At 45.6% G+C, this 21,919-nt stretch overlaps 2 protein-coding genes across 4 annotated transcripts; both read right to left on the bottom strand.

The window, feature by feature from the left end:
- Positions 1-81: 81 nt before the first annotated feature.
- hmmr (hyaluronan-mediated motility receptor (RHAMM)) lies at positions 82-6,828 on the bottom strand. 2 transcript variants are annotated; one of them, XM_057043840.1, is made up of 20 exons: positions 6,604-6,828; positions 6,296-6,394; positions 6,131-6,207; positions 5,946-6,023; positions 5,450-5,638; positions 5,268-5,354; positions 5,028-5,139; positions 4,887-4,952; positions 4,687-4,760; positions 4,250-4,317; positions 3,777-4,144; positions 3,551-3,699; positions 3,220-3,455; positions 2,837-2,953; positions 2,564-2,719; positions 1,780-2,493; positions 1,617-1,689; positions 756-932; positions 502-664; positions 82-423 (listed from the first exon to the last, which is right to left on the bottom strand). In XM_057043840.1, exons 1-20 carry the CDS (start codon positions 6,647-6,649, stop codon positions 407-409), a joined length of 3,066 nt encoding a protein of 1,021 aa, XP_056899820.1. In that variant the 5' UTR covers positions 6,650-6,828; the 3' UTR covers positions 82-406. The 2 variants fall into 2 exon arrangements, with proteins under 2 accessions (XP_056899820.1, XP_056899821.1); XM_057043841.1 differs by having other exon boundaries at positions 3,250-3,455.
- Positions 6,829-6,981: 153 nt separating this feature from the next.
- Positions 6,982-21,901, bottom strand: cyfip2 (cytoplasmic FMR1 interacting protein 2). Of its 2 annotated transcripts, XM_057043838.1 has the most exons (30): positions 21,687-21,899; positions 19,250-19,399; positions 19,062-19,151; positions 18,048-18,125; positions 17,430-17,531; positions 17,170-17,351; positions 16,999-17,095; positions 16,776-16,904; positions 16,594-16,698; positions 16,427-16,515; positions 16,121-16,358; positions 15,862-16,014; positions 15,246-15,385; positions 14,996-15,143; positions 14,174-14,327; positions 13,908-14,064; positions 13,733-13,829; positions 13,574-13,650; positions 13,362-13,470; positions 13,142-13,261; positions 12,863-13,062; positions 12,692-12,779; positions 12,467-12,610; positions 12,222-12,312; positions 11,514-11,644; positions 10,116-10,188; positions 9,918-10,012; positions 9,604-9,842; positions 8,858-9,005; positions 6,982-8,752 (listed from the first exon to the last, which is right to left on the bottom strand). In XM_057043838.1, exons 2-30 carry the CDS (start codon positions 19,364-19,366, stop codon positions 8,585-8,587), a joined length of 3,759 nt encoding a protein of 1,252 aa, XP_056899818.1. In that variant the 5' UTR covers positions 19,367-19,399; positions 21,687-21,899; the 3' UTR covers positions 6,982-8,584. The 2 variants fall into 2 exon arrangements, with proteins under 2 accessions (XP_056899818.1, XP_056899819.1); XM_057043839.1 differs by lacking the exons at positions 6,982-8,752; positions 8,858-9,005; positions 9,604-9,842; positions 9,918-10,012 and having other exon boundaries at positions 10,116-11,328; positions 21,687-21,901.
- Positions 21,902-21,919: the final 18 nt, after the last annotated feature.

Genomic DNA, 21,919 nt, shown 5'->3' with positions numbered 1-21,919 from the left:
TGCCCCTGTCCATTTAGCTGCAAGTCCTACAGTGCCCCCTGCTGGTCAATAGGCTTCAAACAACACCATTTATACGAAGGGTGATTTAGGATGAGAATTTATTGGTTTGTTTACAAGGAAAAGGCGCTAAAATGCACAAAATAGTTGCGGTTAGACTATCTATGCCGGAAATTTAAAATAAAAACAACTATTAGCTATACCACAAATTATCAATGAAAATCCGATACCACCATAACAAAGCCTTGTGTTCTCTACATCTAGTGGAACATTTCAATAGTTATTTTACAAGTATGCAATAATTTTCCCAGAATCCCATTAATAAAATAATAAAAAAAAAAAAAACAGATGTAAATCCCCATATTGTCTGTAAAAGGTAAATTGTCTGTGCTTGTCCGGCTGAAGTAATTCACAACAGGTGATTGCCTGGAGAAAAGAAAAGATGACTTGTTATCTGCGCACACTTTCGCCAGTTCACTGCACCGCACTGAGATGTTTTCTCACCTTCTCTAAGAGGCTCGTTCTTTTCATTCTCTCTGTTCTCTTTATTGTGCTGGAAAGCTTTGCTGGGATCAAACCTACGGCGAGGGGCGCCGGGGAGCATCGACTTTAGCTGCTCCTGATCACTCTTTAGTCGGCTCACCTGAGACCGAAGCTTTGACAACTCCTACAAACACCCATGCATGCAGAAACCGTTGAAAGGGAGGTTTGAGCCCGAAATGAATGTTTATGCCTTTCCCCACTTACGGCTGCGTTACCTGCTTGAGAGAGGTATTCTCATCTTTGAGCTTCATCACATGTTTGATCTTCTGCTTCTGGTTTTGGTGGCCCAGAAGCCGAGCGTAAGCATCCGACAGCTTGTTTAACTCCTCCTGGTTTGCCCCGTTCTCACTGAGGAGCGCATTTCTCTCTGCCGCAAATGCATCCAGTTGTTCCTGTGGAAACAGGTGATAAATACGGACCTTTTCCCACCTAAAGGCCACACGAAGACGCAGACTTAAACAAGCCTCCAGTGAGGCCGTGTTTTAGCTTACTGCCTTAAGAACAAAGCATTTATAATACAGAAGCATTTCAAATGGCAGAAACCCACACTGCACTCTGACGAGGGCGTCAACTCCCACAGGTATTGTTGCATTAGAAACATTATCATATAGACATTTTAGAGTTTTCTTTCGAGAAAAATGTAACTTAGCATGCAAAGAGATGCGGACGTGCTTTACGTTGCGCGATGATGTCGGTGCTGTATCATTACTGCTAAACAGGGAGTTTCCTCCACCATCATTTCATTCAATCAGGTCGGATGTTCTTTTTCTAAAGACCTGCTGCCATCGAGAACCATCTCCCTCCTCACTCTCCAGCTTCCACACAAGCCCCCCCCTTTGTGCTGTTTTGCATCTAGCGTGCGAGCACGTTTGCAGGCTGCAGTTTAACAGCCTTTATCCTGCAAACGTGCCAAGTAATTGCCTATTTACAACCCAAGCAATTGCAGAGCTATAGCATTTATTTGGAGATAAAGATTTTTGCTGGCAGCTGCTTTCCACTCATAATATGAAACTATTGATTGCTGCGGCTTTAATAAAAGATGCTCCAGCCTGTGAATGAATGGGAAAATGACTGACCTGGAATGGCCTGACTTTGGCAAACAGCTCCTCGTATTGTTTTCTCCAGTGCTCCATCTCAGAATTCGGGGAGCTTCAAAGAAATGAAGTGTGCTGTTAAAATGTGGAGACTAAATTGCACAGTAAATCACTGCCCAACTTCAGAGGAGAGATCATTTCTCACCTCTTCTCCTGTGCTTGATCTACTTGTCTTTGGAGGTCCTGCCGCTGCTCCTCCATCTCCCACTGCAGAGTGACCTTCTCTTGAGCCAGCACTTGAAGCTGCTCCTGTAAAGCACGGCTGCCTTCTCGTTGCTGCTCTAGCTCGCGCCGCAGGCTCTGGTTCTTCTCTTGACTGAGGTCTAACTGGGTTTGGAAGTGCACGTCCTTCTGTTGTTGCTCCTCTAGATGAGCCTGGAGTTGATTTCTCAACTGCTCTGCCTTCTCAAGCTGCTTTTCAACATCAAGCCTAGACTGGTTTGCATGTTCTACATGAGAAACAAGAGTCTTTCGTTCTTCACAGACTTTCTCGAGCTCAGCCTGCAGTTTGAGCAACTCTGACCTGGTCTCCTGGTGGTTTATACATTCAGACTCCAATGCCTCACTTTTCTCCTGAAGTGCTGCCTGAATCGTAGCCTTCTCTTGTCTTTCATGTTGGAGTTGTTCTCTTATTTCCTCCTTTTCCTGGCTGACCTCCTCCATCAGTTTCTGGGCTTTTTCCATCTCATCCTGGAGCTGAGCTACACTTTGACCTCTTTGTTCCTCTCGTTGCCTCAGTGCTTCGTCTCTCTCCTTTACGTGCTGCTGTAATTGGTCGATCAGAGCAGTCTGGCTCGTCTCTCTGGCCTTCCTCTCCTCTTCTTTTTGTGCAAGGCAAGACTGCACCTCCAGCAATGTTCTATTGAGAATAAAAAGTACAGAATATGGAAAAGAACCAGACACAGACTGCAAATGTATTTAAAACATACCTTGAAATCTCCTCCTTGGCCCTGCAGTGCTCTGCTAACACCTCCTTCAATGTATTAATTTCCTCCTGTTTCTGCTGCATCTCCTGGGTCGCCCTCCTCACCTCTGCTTCCAGCTCTTGTTTTCTTCCCTCCGCTTCCTTCAGAGCCTCTTTGGTGCTGAGAAATAAAGCACAGTTTGCGAACCCTGCACAGTAATAGAGCAGCAGGCTAAATGCTAACACAAACTGACATTCGAGGAACCCTTGAAGAAAAATGCAGTCAGTCATTGTTCACCTTTCCAGCTCGGTGACGACGTCTGTCATCTTGCCGACTGAGCTTTCTTGTTCCTCTTGGAGTTTTCTCAGAGCTGTGAAATGCTCGTCTTTTAAGGCTACCACATCATTGTTTTTGCTACAAAAGAGAAACGGCTATATTGAAGGTTACTTTGATACCACAATACCGAGAAAGTGTCAGAAGATATTCTTATTCTTGTCGAGACAATGGGCAAAGAAGTGTAAAAGACCCAGAAGAAGAATTACAGAATTAATCATTAGTCTAAGAGAAATTAATCTGCAGTTATCAAAAAGTCTTTTTAAAGTGGTCCTTCCACAGTTTAGCTAGATAATAATCACGTGAGCTCCATATTTAAGCCTGTCCTTGGTTTGTTTAATGGTCACCTCTCTAACAGAGCCCTGCTGTCACTCAGCTGTCTCTCCAGTTCAGCCGTTTCCTCCTGTAGCTTCTGAACCTCCTCCTGACTCTTCTCCACCACCTCCTGCTTCTTCTGCTCCTGAGCTTCCAGGAGAGCGAGCTCCCCCAGCACCTCCTCCATCTCCTCCTTCAGCTGTCTCAATCGCTCCTCTGACTCCTCTCGCTCCTGCTCCAACAGCACGTACAAGGAATCCACAAGTGCCTGAAGAAAGAGCACAGATGTGATGCTTGTAGGGATTCTCTACTTGATTAAAAAATAATGAGAACAGTGTTTTAGAAGACAAAAACATGTTTGACCTTTTCTTTTGTCAGCTCCTCTGTAGCCGCCGTGAGCTTTTGCTCCAACTGAATCTGACTCTTTTTCTCATCTCGTTTGGTCTCTTTTAGCGAGGCGAGCTCCACTTTTAGCTCTTCTACTCTCCTCAGACCTTCCTTTTGAGTCTTGCCTGGAAACAAAACAGTGCAACTGGTTATTTACCGTGAACCACAATGTTTGTGTGGGACGAGATCGTGACGGGCATACTCCGCTCTTCTTCAGAGAACAGATATCTCTGTTCCATATGAGCCACTCTCTCATCAAGCTCCTTCTCTGTCCTTCTGAGCACCTCCCTCAGTCTGGCCAGCTCCCCCTCCTGCTGTCGAACCGTTGCCTGGAAGTCCCCAACTTTCTGGGCAGCGAACGCCATCTGCTCTTCCAGGTCACAGGCCGAACGTTGCGAAGAAAGAACCTCAAGCTCTTGGTTCTCCAGCTTTTGTTCCATCTCCAGTAAACAACCCTTCAGTGCTTGGAGCTCTTGCTGGTAAATCTGTGCGTCTTCCTCTTTTTGCTTCAAGACCTGTTTTGTGTTTTCCAGCTCGGTAGAGCTCTGTTTTAGTTGAGCCTCGAGTAGCCTGGGAAAAAAAAAAAATATATATATAAATAATTGTATCTGCAAATTAGTGCCAGAGTAAACAATAAAAATTCCACTTGCTCTCAGAAAACATTGAGGTTCTTACTTTACTTGCTCCTCCGGAGAAACAGCATTATTATCTTTTGCCTTTTCTCTAAGCTGCAGACGAAGCTCCTGCAAACAATGAAATGCAGAGTTGTCAAAGATCCCATTTCAGCTGTCTTTTCTTTAAACTCCAATTTTCTTTTGCAACAACACGTCCGCAACTGTGCATAGAAAACATGTACGTCAGTCTGACCTAACAGACCCTTTACAAATGTTTACACTGACTAAAACCAAGTGAATGCTTTTAATTCCAGATTCATATTTTCAAAGAGAGCATGTTAAAGAGAAATCTGTGTCGGAGTGCACACTTGGTCACACAACACTGCTCACCTATGATCCTTCACACATTTGGAACTCTTGAGTTTTGCCAAAATAAACACAACAACAAATTTCCTATATTTTGCCTTTAGAAAGAAATATTTAGTTGGTGTTTGGTACCTGGATCTGGTCATTGGCTGTATCCAGATATTCCTGTATGACTTTAATCTCCTGCTTCAGCCCATGAATTACAGCTAAGGAGACAAAAAATAAGATCAGGTGTAAGGAAAAATAATTTCAAAAACCTGAAATATTACATGTGCATCAATGACAGTTTATGTCAAAATAAGCAGACTGTGGAGTAAAAACCGCCGACTCACCCTGTAACTTGGAATTCTCATCCTCCAACTCTTGGTTATGGGCTTTACCAGCTTCATGGAGGTCCTCTGTAAAAACAACAGGTAATATTTATGACCCCATACAAGCTAGCACAGCCATTGCGGTTTCCCATTAAATCTCACCCAAGTCCTTATTTCGATCCTTTAGAGCAGTGACGGCACTTTTGGCAGATTTGAGGTCGGCTTCAAGTACTTTCAACTGGGCTTCAGTGTTTATCTGCAGGACACTTAACTCCTGTAAATGTACAAATTAGTTATAAATCTGCATTACTTGTCGATTAATGTGTAAAGAAACGTTATTTTGCAGAACACAGAAAATTTTACTAAATTCAATAAAATAAAGTATTTACAGATACACAATACCTTATTTTTTGTATCCAAAGTGTTTCTGGCCTCTATTAAGTCCATTGTAAGGGAATTAATTCTTTTTTTTGAAGTGTCAGCAGACACCTAGGAGGAAAAAAAGAGAATCTGAGTATTTCTTTTATGCCAAAAAACCTTTTCAAAAACCAAAGGCAATATTTCAGAATACACTTTAAGCTCACCTTGCTTTTGAGGAACTCATTGGCTTTCCTGAGTTCAGCCCGCTGTCGTTCCAGGGTTGTGACATTGGCAGCAAGACTCGTCCGCTCCCGGACAGCAGCCAGCAGCTTGGCTTCCACCTTCTTCAGCTCCTCCTCAAGGATCAGCAAGCGACGGTCCTGCTCCCCTCGCTGCTGAACCAAAGACCTCATCTAGATGGAGACGCATACTTTATTATTTTCAAGTAGTCGCAGAAGCTACGATTAGATACAGTAACGAAGGCAACTATACAACAACTAGGCAACTATAATATAGAACAAAGTTGGAATTTTAGTTCTATCATTCCACTCCAACATTTCAGTGAATGAAACATTTACTATGCAGTTGATGACAAGGACATAAACAAAAGCACTTTAATCAACCTGTAACAGCAAAACTAGAGTTATGAGGACAAATATAACATTGAGATATGCAACACAGTAAAACCAACCAGTTGTAAAAGTTTGATCATCAATGCACCTCTTTCTCCAACTGTCTCTGCTGCTTCTTGGCCAAGCTCATACCAATCTTCTCCTTTTTAGCACTTGAGCCTTCAACCTTAGTTTCCACAGAGCATAAAGGCAAAGGGTCAGGCCATGTTTCGGGAACAGTTTGTCTGGCAGAGCTTCTGTTGAAAATGAAAAGGATGGGGGAGCAAAACTCACAAGCCCATCGACGGACATGGTCCTTCTCACGGGGGACACAAGCGCATTTCGGGTTGGAGACGGCGGTCGCAGAGCGGCTGGATAGAGTAAAGTTCATGGTGCATGAAGTTGCGTGGATAAAACTGCGTCCTCGCTCGCGTGAGTGAGTTTCTCCTTTCCACCCACCTGCTTTAATGAGTTTGAATCGATCCGACTTGTCAAACGAAGCAGCTCCCTTCAAATCCTCTGGTTTAATCTCATAGGTACCCGGCGGAGGGGCACAGCCTGGACGTCAATAACATGTTAGCTGCCACGTTCTTATGCAGTTTAAACAGCTCACATTATTCATTTCCTGCAGCATCGTTACTGACATTTATATATTAAGAATCTCATTTACTAAGTGGAGCTATCTTAATTAAAATTATTTTTATTCCAATTACTGACAACGCTGTTGGCTAACTGCTACCAGCTTCATCTTAAAAAAAGTGTCTTACCAAAGGTGTCATTGAACCGCTTCAATGGTGCCCTTGAGAAAGACATTATAATCCTCCTTTTGGCAATTAAAAAAAAAAAAAAAGATAATAATGTGTGATTCTCTCCGTCAGGAAGGCTGCAGGGCAGCGCTCAGTAACACAACAGACGCTTCACCGCTGAAATTTCAAAATAACGTCTTACGTGCGCGCCCGTACGTACAGCCAATAGGGGCCCAGCTTTTTGTGACGTCATCAAGACCAGTCGTAATTTGTCCACTTCCGCATTGCTATCGCTTCTTGTTGCAGCGTAAGAAAGTGAAGTTTCAAAAGGCAACTATTCCTCATGCAACTTTAACATCAACCCTTAGCAGCACAAAGCAATACTGTATTGACCATGTGTTCATTTTTTTTTCAGTTAAATATTTTAATTTCATGGAAATACGACATAATTTCAAATCCTATGCAGGACCCGTTGTTGCGCTTTTTTTATATTTTCTCAATTCTTTGTACTTCAAAACATGTTCACTTGTACAACAGTTCCATAAACAAAGCCTCATGTCACAAATGGAGCATTGATGACAATAAATTACACTTGCCATGCTTTAGTTTAGAGATGTTACATTGGTACCTTCATTTTTACTAGATTAACCTTGAAAAAGAATAGTAAATCATCAGCGCTGAATAAATATGCTTTAAAAAAAAAAAGAAGACAGGAGTTACAAAACTCTTTTCTTTTTGTCATTCAAAACAAGGCAGAAATAGTTCATGGGGTTGATTCAGTAGCGTTATTCATAGTAATTGCTCAGGTTTTCTTTTATATGAAAAAAGGACACAATTTGTATAAGTTGATAACACTGAAATCTAAAAAAAGTCCAACAATAGTAAATACTGACTATATTCAAGAAACTGCCCTTGAATTAGAATTGACATTAGTTCTGATTTTTTTCCTTTATGTGCAGAATATTTATTAGGTCTGCAAGACCAACGTCACCAATACACACTCAAAACAGGTTAATCTAGTACAGACTGTCTTTGTACAAACTAGAGATATTTTTGTGAAGCTTCTTGCATTACTGACATTTTCTTCACTCATGGAAATGCCAGGACATTTAGATGAAGAGGAATCTTTTCTTGTAAAACTGTAAATATTATCACTGTATCCATGTACAGAATATAAAAAAATCTTTCTAACAGACGAGAGAAAAGAAAAGGAGCTGAAGAGGTTTTCAGTCGGTAACAGAGAGGCGCGTTTAACAAGGTGTAAATTTTAAAATATCAATAACTAAAACCAATAACAATTACGACACTCAACAATTTACTTTGTTCAACAGTAACTGGAACTGGGACAATTTTTTTTTTGTCTTTAAGAGTCAGGCGGAAGCATGAAAACGAGAGAGGAAGTGGTGTGATAAATAAAAGCAAACCAAAATTACAATTTGCCTCAGTTCCTTTCAAAGCAAGCAGGTTCTGGGGAGTGAAGCATTCAAAACAACCAATGACAGAAACCACACGTCAAAAACGTGGACAGAGCCAATTACTACACATGAGCCACCAGTTTGAAATGCATGAGAAACAAGTTAAAATGGGGGACATTAAAGGTGGCACGGGTGTACTCGGGCCTGTGCTACCAATGAAACTAGCTGTGTAGCATTAAGCAGCACCTCGTTTCCCCTTAAAGACCAAACAGAAACACAGAAGGCTCATGAATTTGAGACAACGAACATGAGTCCCAGGGGGTGTGGCTTAGAGATCTTCTCTGGGTCAGTGGCCAGAGGACTAAAAAGAAGGCATGCATGAGTCAGAGTGAGTCATAAAATAAAAAAAAGAAAGTGTGTCTCCACCTGATCTAGGTATAAATGCTTAGAGAATTCAAAGACAGGCATGTTTGAGGGGTTTTGTCTTTGGATTCTTAAAGCTAATGTTCTTTATATCTCAGTTAAGACCTCTACCAGGAGGGGGTACCCTGGCTGTGTGCATGTGTGTGTGTTCATGTGGGGCTATCTCAACAGGTGGTAGCCAGGGACTGGTGTATAGGGGGTTGGAAACAGCGGACGTGCTCCACAGTGGAGCTGTCCGTCTCCACGGCCTTCATGTACTTGTTGAGGATGGCAAAGATCTCATTGTTGAGGATCTGGTACTTCCTAATGCGGTCTGCCATCTTCTTCAATGGCTGTCGAGGGAAAACGGGAAAAAAAGAATAAAAATGGATAAAAGCCCAATAATTATGAGCGTGCTTGATTGTGAAGGGAAAACGAGATGGAAACAGCACACCCACCACGTTCTTGATGATCTCGTCCTTGCCGTCCTGTCTTTGCACTTTGAGGAGGTGATAGCAGAAGTCAAAGAGGTCAAAGCGGCGCTGCTGTCCCAACAGCACGATGACGGCACAGCCGGCCCAGTTCAGCCCGTCCCCAAAGCACTGTCTGTAAGTCAAGGCATCGCGTTAACACAAGCTGATTCCGTGAGCCCGAGGCACAAATTTGGGAAAGTTAAGTCTGTTTGAGCTGGAACCGGATCCACTCTGCAGAGAATAAGAGGTGACTAATGGCCATGCCTGCACTGCACCACCATCACTGCCACGGGGGCTCTTGAACTATGAATGATTTATTCTCTTTTCTACATCAATCATAGACACCAAGTTCCTCTTTTTTTCCAGTAATCTATCCCTGGCATTTTTCCACTGGTGCTGTTAAGCCTAGAAGTAGTTCTTCTATTGAGAGAGAGCTTCTTCAGGACTGTTAATCATAGATCCAATAAGGAAATTAGGAGATTTACTCCGTTCCAATCAAGCTATTACTGTTTTTAATGAAATGATGTCCCAACAAAATGGACTTTAACGCACTCTGCAAGGATAAGAACCATCGAGTACTACAGACTTTCGTTATTTAGGACTCAAGTTCCCTTATAAGTGATCCTGACCACCTTCAAAAGCCAAATTTCGGAAGACATCTTGTGAAACCTGTGTCCAGTTTGAGCTCCATGCACATAAACATAAGGATTACCTCCAATGTGTTAACTTACTCTGCAGTGAATTCGTGCGTGCCCACGGGAATGCAGTAGACGAACTGCATGGCGCTCCACAGGCGATGGAACTCCATGCACTCGTCCACGTGCATCACGCCGTTGGTGGGAGGAGGCCCACGCCACACCCCATCATTCAGGAAACTGCGGATGCGCGTCAGGATGACTTCGAACATGGAAAGGCCACAGCAAAGGCGCTCTTTGGTCAGCAGGTCCCCCTCACGTGCAATGGCGATTTGCTGGAAAGAAGCCACCTTTTATCCTCATTGGCTACTTTTTAAAATGCAGATAATGCAGAGCAGTGCTGAACTCACCTGAGGGGTACCCAACCTCTCAATTAGAGGCACGAGGTGCAGAGGGGCGTACTTTGCTTCCAGCCGCTTCATCCTCACCTCTAGTCGCTCTCCCTCTAAATAACAGGTAAACACAAATGAACAGATCTGCTTGCTATGCTTTTATTACACATGAATCAGAGTGGAAACCCGAGTGTCTCCGCTGTCTTTCCTAAATACCTTTTATATAAACTCTGGGCAGAATGTTCTGGAATGGGGCAGCATGAAGCAGGTCACACACCTCCTCCTGAGACTAAGATTCAAGCACAGCACCAGAATTAGTCATTTCCAGTAACAGCTTTAGAACAGCAACTTTAACACTGCATGCAGACAGCCACGAGGGCAGGTTGGTTTGAAACTTGCGGTCGCTAAATATGTCAAAACAGTGTTAGTACTACTGATATAAACAGCCGTTAGAGCATAGTGTTAAATGGTAAATGTGTAAGAAGTGAGCTGCACACTAGAACAGAGATGCGTGGGGAGGATCATCCAAAAACCGTCAGCATCCAGGCAGGGGGAGAAGAGAACTGATGAAGGTGTGACTGGGTGTCCGATGAGGCTCTGCTTATTAGTTCATGATGACAGAACAATATTAACTGGATTGAAATTTGCTACAGACTTACTCTCTACAACATCCCATTTAAACTGCTTTACCAGGCAGAGGTCAAGTCTACAAAGCGTCGTCCCGCTAAGTACAACGTGAGCATGTTAGTGTGGGCAGATTTAGGAAATGTGAGTCATGCCAACAGCTTGTTCAGCCAAGTGGTTGTCATGGTGACTGTTGATCAAGAAATCAAGCTACAGGTCAAACTAAATGCAGTAAAGCTGCACCTTGAGAGTGGTCAAGCTGAACGGCGGTGAATGAAAGAAGAGCCATGCAGTGATGATGAAGCACAACATACACACCAAAAACCATACTCAAACACTCAGAGGACAGAAATAACAAACATTAAGAATGCATGTCATAGGCATCCATTACCAGAAGAGTGTATGGAGGAAAAAGTGCAAAGTTAAGCACAAGACTGTACCAACAACCAACCAGAAATGTTTTAGCACAGCTTCCATGGAAGACAAGGAGATCGCATTACACAACACGGCAGCCAAATATGCAATGTGTGTTTTAGCTTATTTGGTAGCTTTCAGGTTCAAATCTAACAATGCTTTGATGTCACAAAAATTTCCCAGGGTCTCAGTTAAACTACACAGGGGATAAAATGATTCCGGTCCGTTTGCTTCCATGGCTGATTGGACGTGAAACTGTGTGTGCCAAACCAACACGATCAGAGAGTAAAAACAGAAACAGACAGCAGCCCATACAAGAGAAAAAACAGTCAAAGACAGAGCGGGTCCGCGTTCACTCGATACCAACGGGAAAGACCTAAATCCTTACCACCTGTGGTAGATGCCAGCGTGAAATCAGAATTCAGAGAGAAAGGAGTCAAAGATCAAACCACACTTTGGGGAACACACACCCAGGACATTAATTGACCACATATAAACAAAATAAAGCCCAGAAACATTATGTGACATTGACATAAGCAACCGTTAGCTTAGATGCTTGAGAAAGAAGAGTCCTACCAAAGCTTGCTCGATGAGGAGGCAGAAAAGGATGGCGTTTCCCACCTCCCTTAAGCTCTGAAAGACATCTGTCTTCAGTTCAGCATACTCGATGATATCCTTGAGCTGATGGTGGAAGAATTCCAGGATACCTGGAAAAACACAAACGACCACCTGATGCCACGCAGATCCTAACAAAGGCCACCATCTTTCATTAAACCTGCTGTTTCTTCTTACAGCAACTTTCTACCACCTTTCATTTCATCATCCATAATCTACTGTTGCCTTGCGGTGTCAGGAGCTTTGTCCACCTGCCCTGACCCACATTTGTTCTAACCGTCACCCCCCCCCCCCCCCCCCACCATCCAGGCAAGGTGGATCATTAACTGCTGACAGTGAGATCACAGACGCTAAGCCAGGTACAGACCATTAACCTACAGATTACTAAACCCTCCTCATAGGAACATCCCGTCTGCACGTGTAAGCTCATGCCAAAAAGCCAGAGACATTTCAGGATAACCCAGAGATACAGGCAACATCATGGGAGAAGGTGCAGCACAACAGGAAGAAGACTTGAGCACTTCCTGAGCTTGGCACCTTGGCTCAGCAAATACAGATTTGATTAAATGATTGTTATTAATCATTAGTCAACCTGTGGAGGACGCCGATGTTGCTGATGGCTGCTGCTTAACATCATTCCAGATTTATACCCCTGCACTACGAGCTCACCTGGGGAGCCGTACTCATGGCGCGGCAGGCGGCAGATCTTGGGCATGACTTCGATGAGAGTTTTTACGTACTGCAGGATGGTGCCCTGGAGCTGCAAAGTGGGACATAAAATGGATGAAATGCAGCAGAAGAGGTGGGGGGAGCAGGAACACAATAATTCACTGCGAGGATGCGGCACGCCGAGGGGGAGGGAAGCGCGATTTTACAGAGGCAGAAAGAAAAAACAGAAAAATCAAGATTGATACCAGGCTCTTGACGATCTTTAGCAGCTCCTCCATCACGACAGCGATGCCTTGGTAACCAAGTAGACGGCAGATGGTCTTAAAGTGAGGAGGGCCGACAAAGTTTCTATAAGAACTGTATATGTGGGAGTAGGCGATGTTCAGAGGCTGTGAAGAGAGGAGGGAACGGTTAAATGAAGGATTTTCTCTCCACACAGCTTTGCTAGATTTAGGAATAATGGCTGGCACCTTGGACCCATACAGGTAGTAAGGCTGCACATTGGCTGGCTTGTCTCTTTGAGGCTCCTGGGTGAAGGGAATCGCTGTGCGTACAAAGCTAAAAAAACAACCAAAAACAAACCAAGTACTTAAACCCGACGCAGAGGATGATCCCTCACAGACCAGGACCAGGAAACTGACCGGTTGGTGGATCCATTGTAGCAGTAGTTGGGCAGGAAATCAAAGTTAAGCTCCCAGAAGACGTGGAGCGTGATCCGCCCGTAGGGCGCCGAGACATTGTGGTTGGCCTCGCGGAACATGGCGTCGAAGCTGTCCAGGGTCATGTGCTTGGACAGCAGGCGGTGGGTCAGCCTGTTGATCTCCAGCAGCCACTCCAACTCCTGAAGCACGGACGCAGAAACCTTTTATCGCACTCTGCTCGTTGGGCTGTGCAGCATCTTCTTTGCTGTGTGGCCTTACCACAATGGAAGTCAGGTCCTCGCTCTCAAAGCGACTGATGGCGTGGTCCAGGGACTTGTACATGGCTGCGGAGATCCTCTGGGTGATCAGGCGGTTCAGGTCAATGGAGCGACCCAGCAGCTGAAAGACACAGGAGTAACACTTTAGAGGCAGGAAAGGCAAGGGGAGCTTGCATAGAACGATGGGCGGGGCAACATCGATACCGCCGGGTGGGCCATACCTGCACGTGTCTCTGTTTGAGGAGTGTCTCGTAGCGGTTCGACGGAGGGTACGGAATAATCACGCCGTAGTTTTTACACTCCGCCCTGAAGCGTTTGTCTAGGAGGACACTGTAACACAAGGCACAAGAAGCTAGTTGATGAAATTCACTCTATTTGCATAAAAAAACGTGCTAAACATGCTAAACATGCTAACCCGAACCCGAACCCTTACCTTCCAGCCATTGCTTTGTAGTAGGCAAATATCTGATCGGCTAACTTGTAGACAAACTGGTCAAAGCAGAGGTTCACCTAAAATGATCAAAAAAGGATGAAGAAGCCATTTCTAAACGTGAGAACTGGCCTGGTTTCATTCGGATGATGGTGACTGTACCTCGGCCTCGATTTCGTCATAGAGGAACTGCTTCTTGAACTTGGTGAGAGCGTAGTAACCGCTGTCGTTATACAGATCCAGGGGGTACAGCACGTACCTAAAGGCAGGAGGGGTCTTAGTTCATGTAATGCAGCTAGTAATTAGCAAACCGCAGCCTGTGATGGGCTGATCTTACTCCATCATGGAGGGCTCCTTGGTTTCCAGGATGTGGTCCGTGAGGATCCAGGGCATGGACATCTCAATGGGAAACTGGATCCGACGGCCCATGGTCAGCTCCAGGAAGAACTCTCTGAACCACAGCTGGGAGAGGTCGCAGCACTGCTGCAGGGCTTCTGCAGCGCGAAAGCACAAGTGAAGGGAAGAGAAAATGAAGGCATGTCTACGCGACTGCAGGCTTCCCTCCGGACGATTCTGTTGTGTTCACTGATGGTTTCAACTCACCGCTGAAATTGAGCAGGTGGGTGAAGAAGAACGAATGTTTGTGGAAGTCTTCGATGGCCACCACGATGGGCCCGTCCAGACTGCTGCGGAGGGTCTTCTTAGAGCCGCTCTTATCTGCGATGAGGGACTCCAGCATCGTGCGCACCATGTAGAGCTGCAGGGGTGAGATCAGAGGAAAGAACGCTCAGTGGTTTTCTGCCAAAGTTTTAAGCTGACTCAGCTGTTCTAAAAATGCATTCAGAAACCATAGTTAAGAGGAGGTTTTAAATCCATCTCCACCAAACTGTCTCCCATCCCATCTCCGGAGAGGCGAGCGTTGCCCAGTTATGCCGTCCTCTATAACTCACCAGGTTTTTGCACCACGCCTTGGGAGTCTCATTCGACAATAATGACTAGCGGCCTGTGGGCAAGCGCAATCTCAGCCGGCTCGGAACATTAATAAACATTTGAAAAAGCTCTCACTCAGTCTGTTTATTCATTTATTTATTTATTTTGGCTGATCATAAACAGCAGCATTTCAGCTATTTTTTTTTTTTTTTATCCTCCAAGCGTCTCCTTTTATGAGCCACTTTATGGATGTTTTCCATCTTGGTTGGAGTCATTTAGGCTAGTAGGATGCAACAAAGCGCTTACAGTCGTCTCTGTTTCCTAATGCATCCCCTCACATCTCGTGCACGCTGAGCCCCTACAGCCCACCAAAGGTCCATTCCTTTTGGGTTAGCGCTTGAATTGTAAAGAACAGTGTAAAATCGATATGGGCTGCAGCTCCGGGTTGTCAGATTAGCCACTAAAGTTAGCTACAAAGTTGTCCCGTGCTCTCACCTGTGTGCTGGAGGGCCCCACGGCCCTGCGGGGCACCTTGATGTCAAATCCACCTTTCGGGTCTTTCTCACCCCTGAGACAGGGGTCGTTTGGCGGCTCTCTTGCCCCCTCCCAGTCACACACAGTCTTACGTATAGCCTGAAGAACGCTGGACATGACCATGAGAGAAAGAGTGTTTCGTGGTTTTGTAAACTTGTTGGGGAAGTGAATCTTAAGTGCTTTTCAACACATTAGCGCCGTGCGCGTGTACCTAATGAGGACGTTCTTCTTCTTGCGCACAGCCTGACGAAGGGGCTCCCTCAGGGTCATCTGGGCAAAGTCCTGCAGCGCTGCGTAGATGGTGTTCCTAATGGCTTGGTTAAACACCGACTCCATTCGGCCCATCAGAACCTACACAGCCCATTACACAGCACCATTATCATCATTGTCTACTTACTGTTAAGGGCGATTGATCGTCAAACTTGCTATTAAAGGAATAATGTAACATTCTTAATTGGTTTTGAAGAGATTTGGATTAGAAGCTAGAAAGACACCTAAAATAATTCTTCAGAACACTATAATGCCTGTATAATTAGAAATCTATATGTACTTTTAATAGGAAGTGTTGGGAAAACTCAAAAACATTCATCTGGGTAAAAATAACTGCAGACGTCACCTTTACAAATAATAATCCAGAAATATCTCAGCATAGGTGACCATCTAATAATAAACATGCATATTAGCACATTTTCCAGTTTGTTTTTTTGACATTAGAAGAGCATCAAAGTAGATAAAGTAAGTAAATGTGAGTATTTCACTGTTTGCCAAAGTTCAGAGGTGGATGTAATTTCTCTCCAGTTGTCTTAGGAGGAGTTCTAGCGACTCACCTGTAGCCCCTTGATCATAGCGATGACCTCCACCAGAGCAAACTTCTCCTCGCTGGTGTAATTATACCGCGTGGCCCGTTCGTACTCCTCTGCGGTTCCTGGACAGTCTTTGTTGCAGAATTTATCCGTGGGATGGACCAGCTTCCACGAATACTAAAAAAAAAAAATAAACTTCATCTACAAAGCATCTTCCGATTAACAGCAGCTTTTCGCCCACCCACAGGCCTTCACAACCAACCAACCCCCGGGCTTCACTCACAACTTCCATGACGTGCGTGCTCCACTTGGACAGCAGCTGCAGGCCCCTGAGAGCGAGGTCGAACAGCTCCCTGTACTCCTCGTCGGACTTCTGGCTGTCCAGGCCGGAGCCCGTCACCACCTCGCTATTGCTGTAGCGGGCCAGCTCTGAGATGAAGCGGATGTGGTCCTCCCTGATCTGCACCATCTGCTCACACAAGTTGTACTGAGGCGAGATGCTGCTCTGGGTGCACGTCCACCTGTGGACAAGACAGCGCTCAGAAACCACCATGTTTCTTAACGGGCACAAGGAGGAACGTCCTCTTACTTGGACTTGTTTTCTTCGTAGTGTGCACTTGTCTCAATGTAACGCGACAACTCTATCTGCATGTCTCCAAACAGGGGCACCACTTGAAGCTGAGAAGACGAGGGACGAAAGGCTCAAAGGGGCGTCCCTCACATGAATACGACAAGAATACCAAGCTAAATCCTTACTTTAAAGAACTTGTCAATCTTGCTCAGGTTGATCCTCTTCTTGGCATCTAATTTGTAGATGTTGCTCACATTCCCGTCCATCAGATACAGACCAAAGCCCATCACCTGTCAGGTGGACACACAGAGGCCTCGTCTCACACTGCTGACTGTCGTCTAAAGGAAAGATGTCAGAATAAGTCTACCTTCAGCAGCATGTGTTTCTCGCTGGGTGTCAAATACATCTTGTTCTCGTAGTAGTCCACGCAGATGTTGACGATGTCAGCCAGAAGCTCCTCGTACCCAGGAATCACCTCCAGCTGTTGATGCAGGCACTGCACACAAACAGAGATACATCAGCATCGGACTATTTTATTTTGAAAAGTGCAATCCAATATCATGTTATATACCGAGACTCTGCACACTAACCTGGGTGATCCTGTTGTGGTTGGCCAAGAACATCGAGAGGTTTTGGGACTCCTGGATGGACTGTGGGTCGGCCATCTTTCTCAGGAACTGAGCTGCCCTGGAGCCGTGCAAACACAGCAGTGTTAATAGAGATACTTTGCAATCAGTTCCAGGTGATTCATCATTCACTACCTTTTGTACGCAGAATGGTCGTTCTTCACGCTGCACTTCATGTTCTTCAGTTCATCCAGCACGGCAAACATGTTGATGAACTTGCCCAGCGTGAGCAGGTACGCCTCTGACACGAAGTCCTTCCTCCTCTCAGCGTGACACAGGCGTTTCACCTCACTGCAAAAGCGCTCTATGGCTTTCCGCTGCAAAGATTTTACATAGATTTAATGAATGGCCCTTTCCCTCAAAGAACTTTTAGATCACATTGGGGAGAAACTTACCTGGAAGTACATGAATTTCATGAGCTTGGTCACTTCAGGCTCCAGCACCTCCACTGTCTTCTCGTAAATCTCCACTCTGTTGGGCTGCTCGTTGCATTTCACCTGTCCACCACAAGAGGGCGTCATCATACCACTAAAATGCGCTGAACGCTGAGTTTTTCTAAAATATTATTGTCTCATTGGAGTTTTCTCTAGTGCCAAGTTCTCAGTTGCTGACATACATAATAAAGGTTTAATAATAATGGGCTATTGTTACTGTTGGGAGTGTTACATTAACTGTAGTGATACATGTTTTTTAAATCAATTCCTAGATTTACATTTTCTGTTCAAAAAGCACAACTAAGTCATGACAGGTAGATAAAGGTTTCTGTTTCAGCAGGACAGACAGTGTCTGCAAAAAAAGTTAGCAGACTAAGGCTCTGTATGGAGAAGGTGGAGAGGACATTGTTTAGATAAGTGGGAAAGAGAAATAACAGACATTCAACAGATCTCAAGATAGACACAGGAGCGACGTGGTAATAGCCTGCACAAATGTGTGCAAAGCGGTACTTTCAGACCAAGCTGATGAAAGGTGGCCTGCGTTCGTAGGTGTGTGAGCACGTGACCTGTTTGTGTTACCTGGGGAATGGCTCTGGAGCAGCTCCTCCAAGTGTAAAGCATCACAGCATACTCATGGCCTTCCTCCAACATTTCATTCTGCACGAGATATACACCAAATCGTTTTTAATAATCACAGATCACAGTCTTGGTACATTTACTTACTTAAAAATACAAAATTTTAATCAATGAATTGCAGTTAAATTCCAAATTCTAAAGAAAAGGTGAATGGCGATAGAGATTTCCTTATTCTTAAACAGTATATACAGCCCGCCACATATACCGCACACATTTGATCGCCATGGTTACTGTGCTGCGTCATCGTCTGCAAGTGTCTGCAGACTAACAGAAACATTTCTATACCCCTGACAGTAGAAGTGTCTTTTAGTTTCAAATCATGGCACAGACTTGCTCTTTCACTCTTCCTTCCATATGTACAGGTTTTGTCCTTCCACCCATCCATTCAGCTGGGTGGAAGGACAAAATCTTAAAAAGCTCTTTATTATCATCCCTGATAAGACTGTAAACAAAGAAATTGGCTAATTACTTTGTAATTGCAAAGGGATTGACTTTGATACAATACTTTCTACGGTGTTTTGGTTCTTTTCCATTGAATTGTGTTTATATTTACATGTTAGGAGGCACTAAAATTTTAGGTCTTTTACCTCGGATGGGTTTATAATTACGCAATTACTGCCTAAATAGATGAGTAAGCGAGGATTTCTTGCATTCAGAAGTAGGTGAGACACATTCCTCTGTGGCTGTAACTGAAGCTGGAGAGCGTCCTCAAATAGACCAGTTTGAACCTCACTGGTACTTCCTGGTAAACTGCTGTTAAATAAAATGCAACTTCCCCTCTTTGCAAGTCAGCTCACACGCTCCATTCATTCACCATCATGGGAAAGAGGTTTACTGCCCCACTGCTGGATTCAGCACTGTGTGTTTGTGTGCTTGTGTGTGCGGGTTCGAATACAAATGGAAGAGCCACATGATGATCAGTTCAGCAAACAAGGGTCTCCTCAAGGTTGATCTCACCATGCTGGAGTGGACCGTAGCCTGCTCGATGTAACGAGCAATGCCGGTCACAAACGCGTTCCTGTCTTCAAAGTTGGTGTCAAAATTGGCCTGCAGATGGAAGGAGGTTATGAGGAAAAGGGGTTACATCGCAAAAAATGTCAGAACAACCTGGAATGTGCGATTAGTGCCGGCGCGCGAGGCTGTACCTGGTACATGATGGAGGAAGGAGGGGGTTCAATACATGGCTGCTGGTCTGGGAGAGGCAACTCCTCCAGCAGGTCCACGTTGGACAGGGCATCCTCCAGGGTCACGTGGGTCGTCATGGCAACAAAGTGTCACTCACACAAAACCCCACTCTGCGGAAAAATAAAGGCGAGAGCGAGAAAGCGATAAAGCAGGTGCCGCAACCACTTCATGCACTTTCAAGGATTTCCAGGGCCCAGGGTACAATCCCCAAATTGATTGAAAGTGGATTCAGGGACTTAACAATCAATACAGGAAACACAAAACTTTCCTACCCCCCCACAACAATAAATTAGCCATGATCCCTATTGCCTGTCCAGACAGTGTAGCTTTATCTTCTAAACTGTGTTTAAAGTGCTCTAAGTTATGCAGCTGTGCCACCTCTGCACCTGTATCCTCCCTTAAAAACCAGACTGAAGCACAAAGGAACAGCAAGGGCCCTTCCATTGTCCCACCGGGCCTCCTTACTTCCCTTTAGATGTATTTAAAGAGCAGAAATGTATTCGGTCTTCGCCTGCAAACATAAATGCATTTCTCACAAACGGAAGCTAAATATCACCAAAGTTGTACACGTGATCACAAATAATCTTAAGGCAGAATTTACAGCTGGGCTGTCATGCTCAAGTCGGATGAGGGCAAACTTGGAACATGTGATGGTTTCCAGTATCCACAGGTCAGTAAGGCTCTGTCTGATTGGCTGAGCCTGAATTCATGGCACATGGCCGCCATTCTGGTCTGGATTCACCCTCTGGTTCCGGGTCATCTATTCAGCTTATAGAGAAGGAAACATGCGGCGTGATGAACGGGGTTCTGTCAGGCACACAAACATGCTCAGTGCTGATGAACAGCCATCTGCACACACACACACACAGACACAGACACACAAAGCCTAAAGCCTGAGTTGGCTGAATAAACTTTCCCACCCTGTACGAGCTCTGTTAAAATGGTGTGTGTGTGTGTGTGTGTGTGTCTTTACAAAGCAAAGGGCCCCTTCATTCCCTTCTAGGCAGTAACCTAGTTGCAGCCAACATACGTTTAAAGCAACAGTTGAATGAGCCCAGACAGCAGTTGGACTTATTAATATCACCAGTTTGACCAGTTCTGACCAAAAGTGGCCAGTAAAGGCTTCTGGACATTTGCAATACAGCAAAGAAAGAGACTGGCAGAAAGTGCGTCCCTCACCGCTCCACAGGCTCGTCCCCCTGTGGCTGCAACGTATAGGAACCTTCAGAACAGCATCACATAGCGGAGCCATTTTCCGGCTTTTGGACACACAAACGCACATGATCAGCTGCATCGCCCACACAGGCCTCATTTTCGAGCAGGGTAGGCGCATGTCACCATGTGACGGATGACTGCTGCGGTGGCCACGGGCCGGTTGTCACTTCGTCAACTCACCGTTTCCCATGACGTCACCCTCCTGGCTCAGGCCCGACATGACCAATCAAGGCTCCAACATCCTTGAAGTTTGTCTCACTTTTGCACAGCTTGTGGTAAAGACCGTGCACCCACTACAGTTTTACTTCCCTTTTCACCGTTTTGAGTGTTTGTAAAGGCCTCTTTTTGAAAAAATAAATAAACATTTAATGGCTGAACATGAAAACTGGGGGGGGTCAATTTGCATCATCTGAGACTTGATCACGACACAACAGCCTTCCATTTTCAGATGAGCTTCCTGCTCATTACCCATCTATCAATATGGCCCAGAGTCTCATCATTACATCACTGCTCTGCAGCTGCAGCACGCACGGGCGCATGCACGGCTGCAAGTTGATGCAGCTGCAAGACACGCGATCTGAAACAGGAAGTGCGTGAACCTGTCCTCGGTGCATCAGGGCCGACGTGATCCGTCGGAAAAACGCCGGCTCTTCTGCACGCAGAGGCTCGCTGGGGGGAGGGGGGACCGGTCCAGGCGGTGACAGTGCAAACCGAGACCGGAGGCATCCAATGATCGGATCACGGGGTCGCGGTTCGGCCCGCCTCACTTTTCCACCTCTGAGTGCCGCTATCGCCTCACGGTTCAATGAAACGGATGGGCGGGGGGGGGGGGGGGAGCGTGTGTACCGCTGCACGGACACCGTCGCTTCACCCCACCCATCCGGTGAGAGCTACGATGCCGATGGACGCTAACGGAGATCCCATTCATGTGTCAGAATGATCGGTGGAGAGGAAGTAAATAAATAATTATAACGGAACGGCCCCAGCATCGCCATCAAGCATCGTAGAAAACACCCACGCCGATAGAAAGCGGGCTGGTGAGGGGTGGTGGTGGGGGGAAGGGGGGGTTGGGGGGGGGGTGAGAAAACAGCCCCTCCATCCACCATCACTAACCCAGCGCTCATCATCCTCCCCGTCCATCCGCCTTCTGCGGCTCCATCCGCCGCCGCCGCCCGCACATACCTGGAAATCACATGTCTGTTCAGGCGCAGCGAAGGACACGGGGACGGTGTGGCGCCCCCCGAAGTTTGCAGGTCTTTCGGCTGGATCTCGTCGTCTCCTGTGCCGATAGATGCTCCAGTTTCAGCCAGCGTTAATCCACCCCACACAAAGAGCAGAAAATGGCTGCAAGTGCATTTTCTTAAAGGGCCAGTCCCACTGAAGCGAGGGCGCGGAGCAGCCTGCTGTCGTCGTTC

This window comes from Takifugu flavidus, chromosome 9 (genome assembly GCF_003711565.1).
Source record: "Takifugu flavidus isolate HTHZ2018 chromosome 9, ASM371156v2, whole genome shotgun sequence".
NCBI classification, from domain to species: Eukaryota; Metazoa; Chordata; class Actinopteri; order Tetraodontiformes; family Tetraodontidae; genus Takifugu; species Takifugu flavidus.
This window is presented reverse-complemented; position numbering and strand designations above follow the sequence as displayed.

Bases quoted from the DNA above. Each gene is read 5' to 3' on its own strand.
- hmmr (XM_057043840.1), bottom strand. From the start codon at position 6,649: ATGTCTTTCTCAAGGGCACCATTGAAGCGGTTCAATGACACCTTTG. The intron at 6,208-6,295 runs GTGGGTGGAAAG...TACTCTATCCAG, and splicing joins ATTCAAACTCATTAAAGCAG to CCGCTCTGCGACCGCCGTCT. The intron at 4,318-4,686 runs GTACCAAACACC...CATTGTTTGCAG, and splicing joins CAGCCAATGACCAGATCCAG to GAGCTTCGTCTGCAGCTTAG.
- cyfip2 (XM_057043838.1), bottom strand. From the start codon at position 19,366: ATGACGACCCACGTGACCCTGGAGGATGCCCTGTCCAACGTGGACCTG. The intron at 16,699-16,775 runs GTAGACTTATTC...TCCACCTGACAG, and splicing joins AGAAACACATGCTGCTGAAG to GTGATGGGCTTTGGTCTGTA. The intron at 14,328-14,995 runs GTGAGAGCACGG...TCACCCCTGCAG, and splicing joins TGGGGCCCTCCAGCACACAG to CTCTACATGGTGCGCACGAT.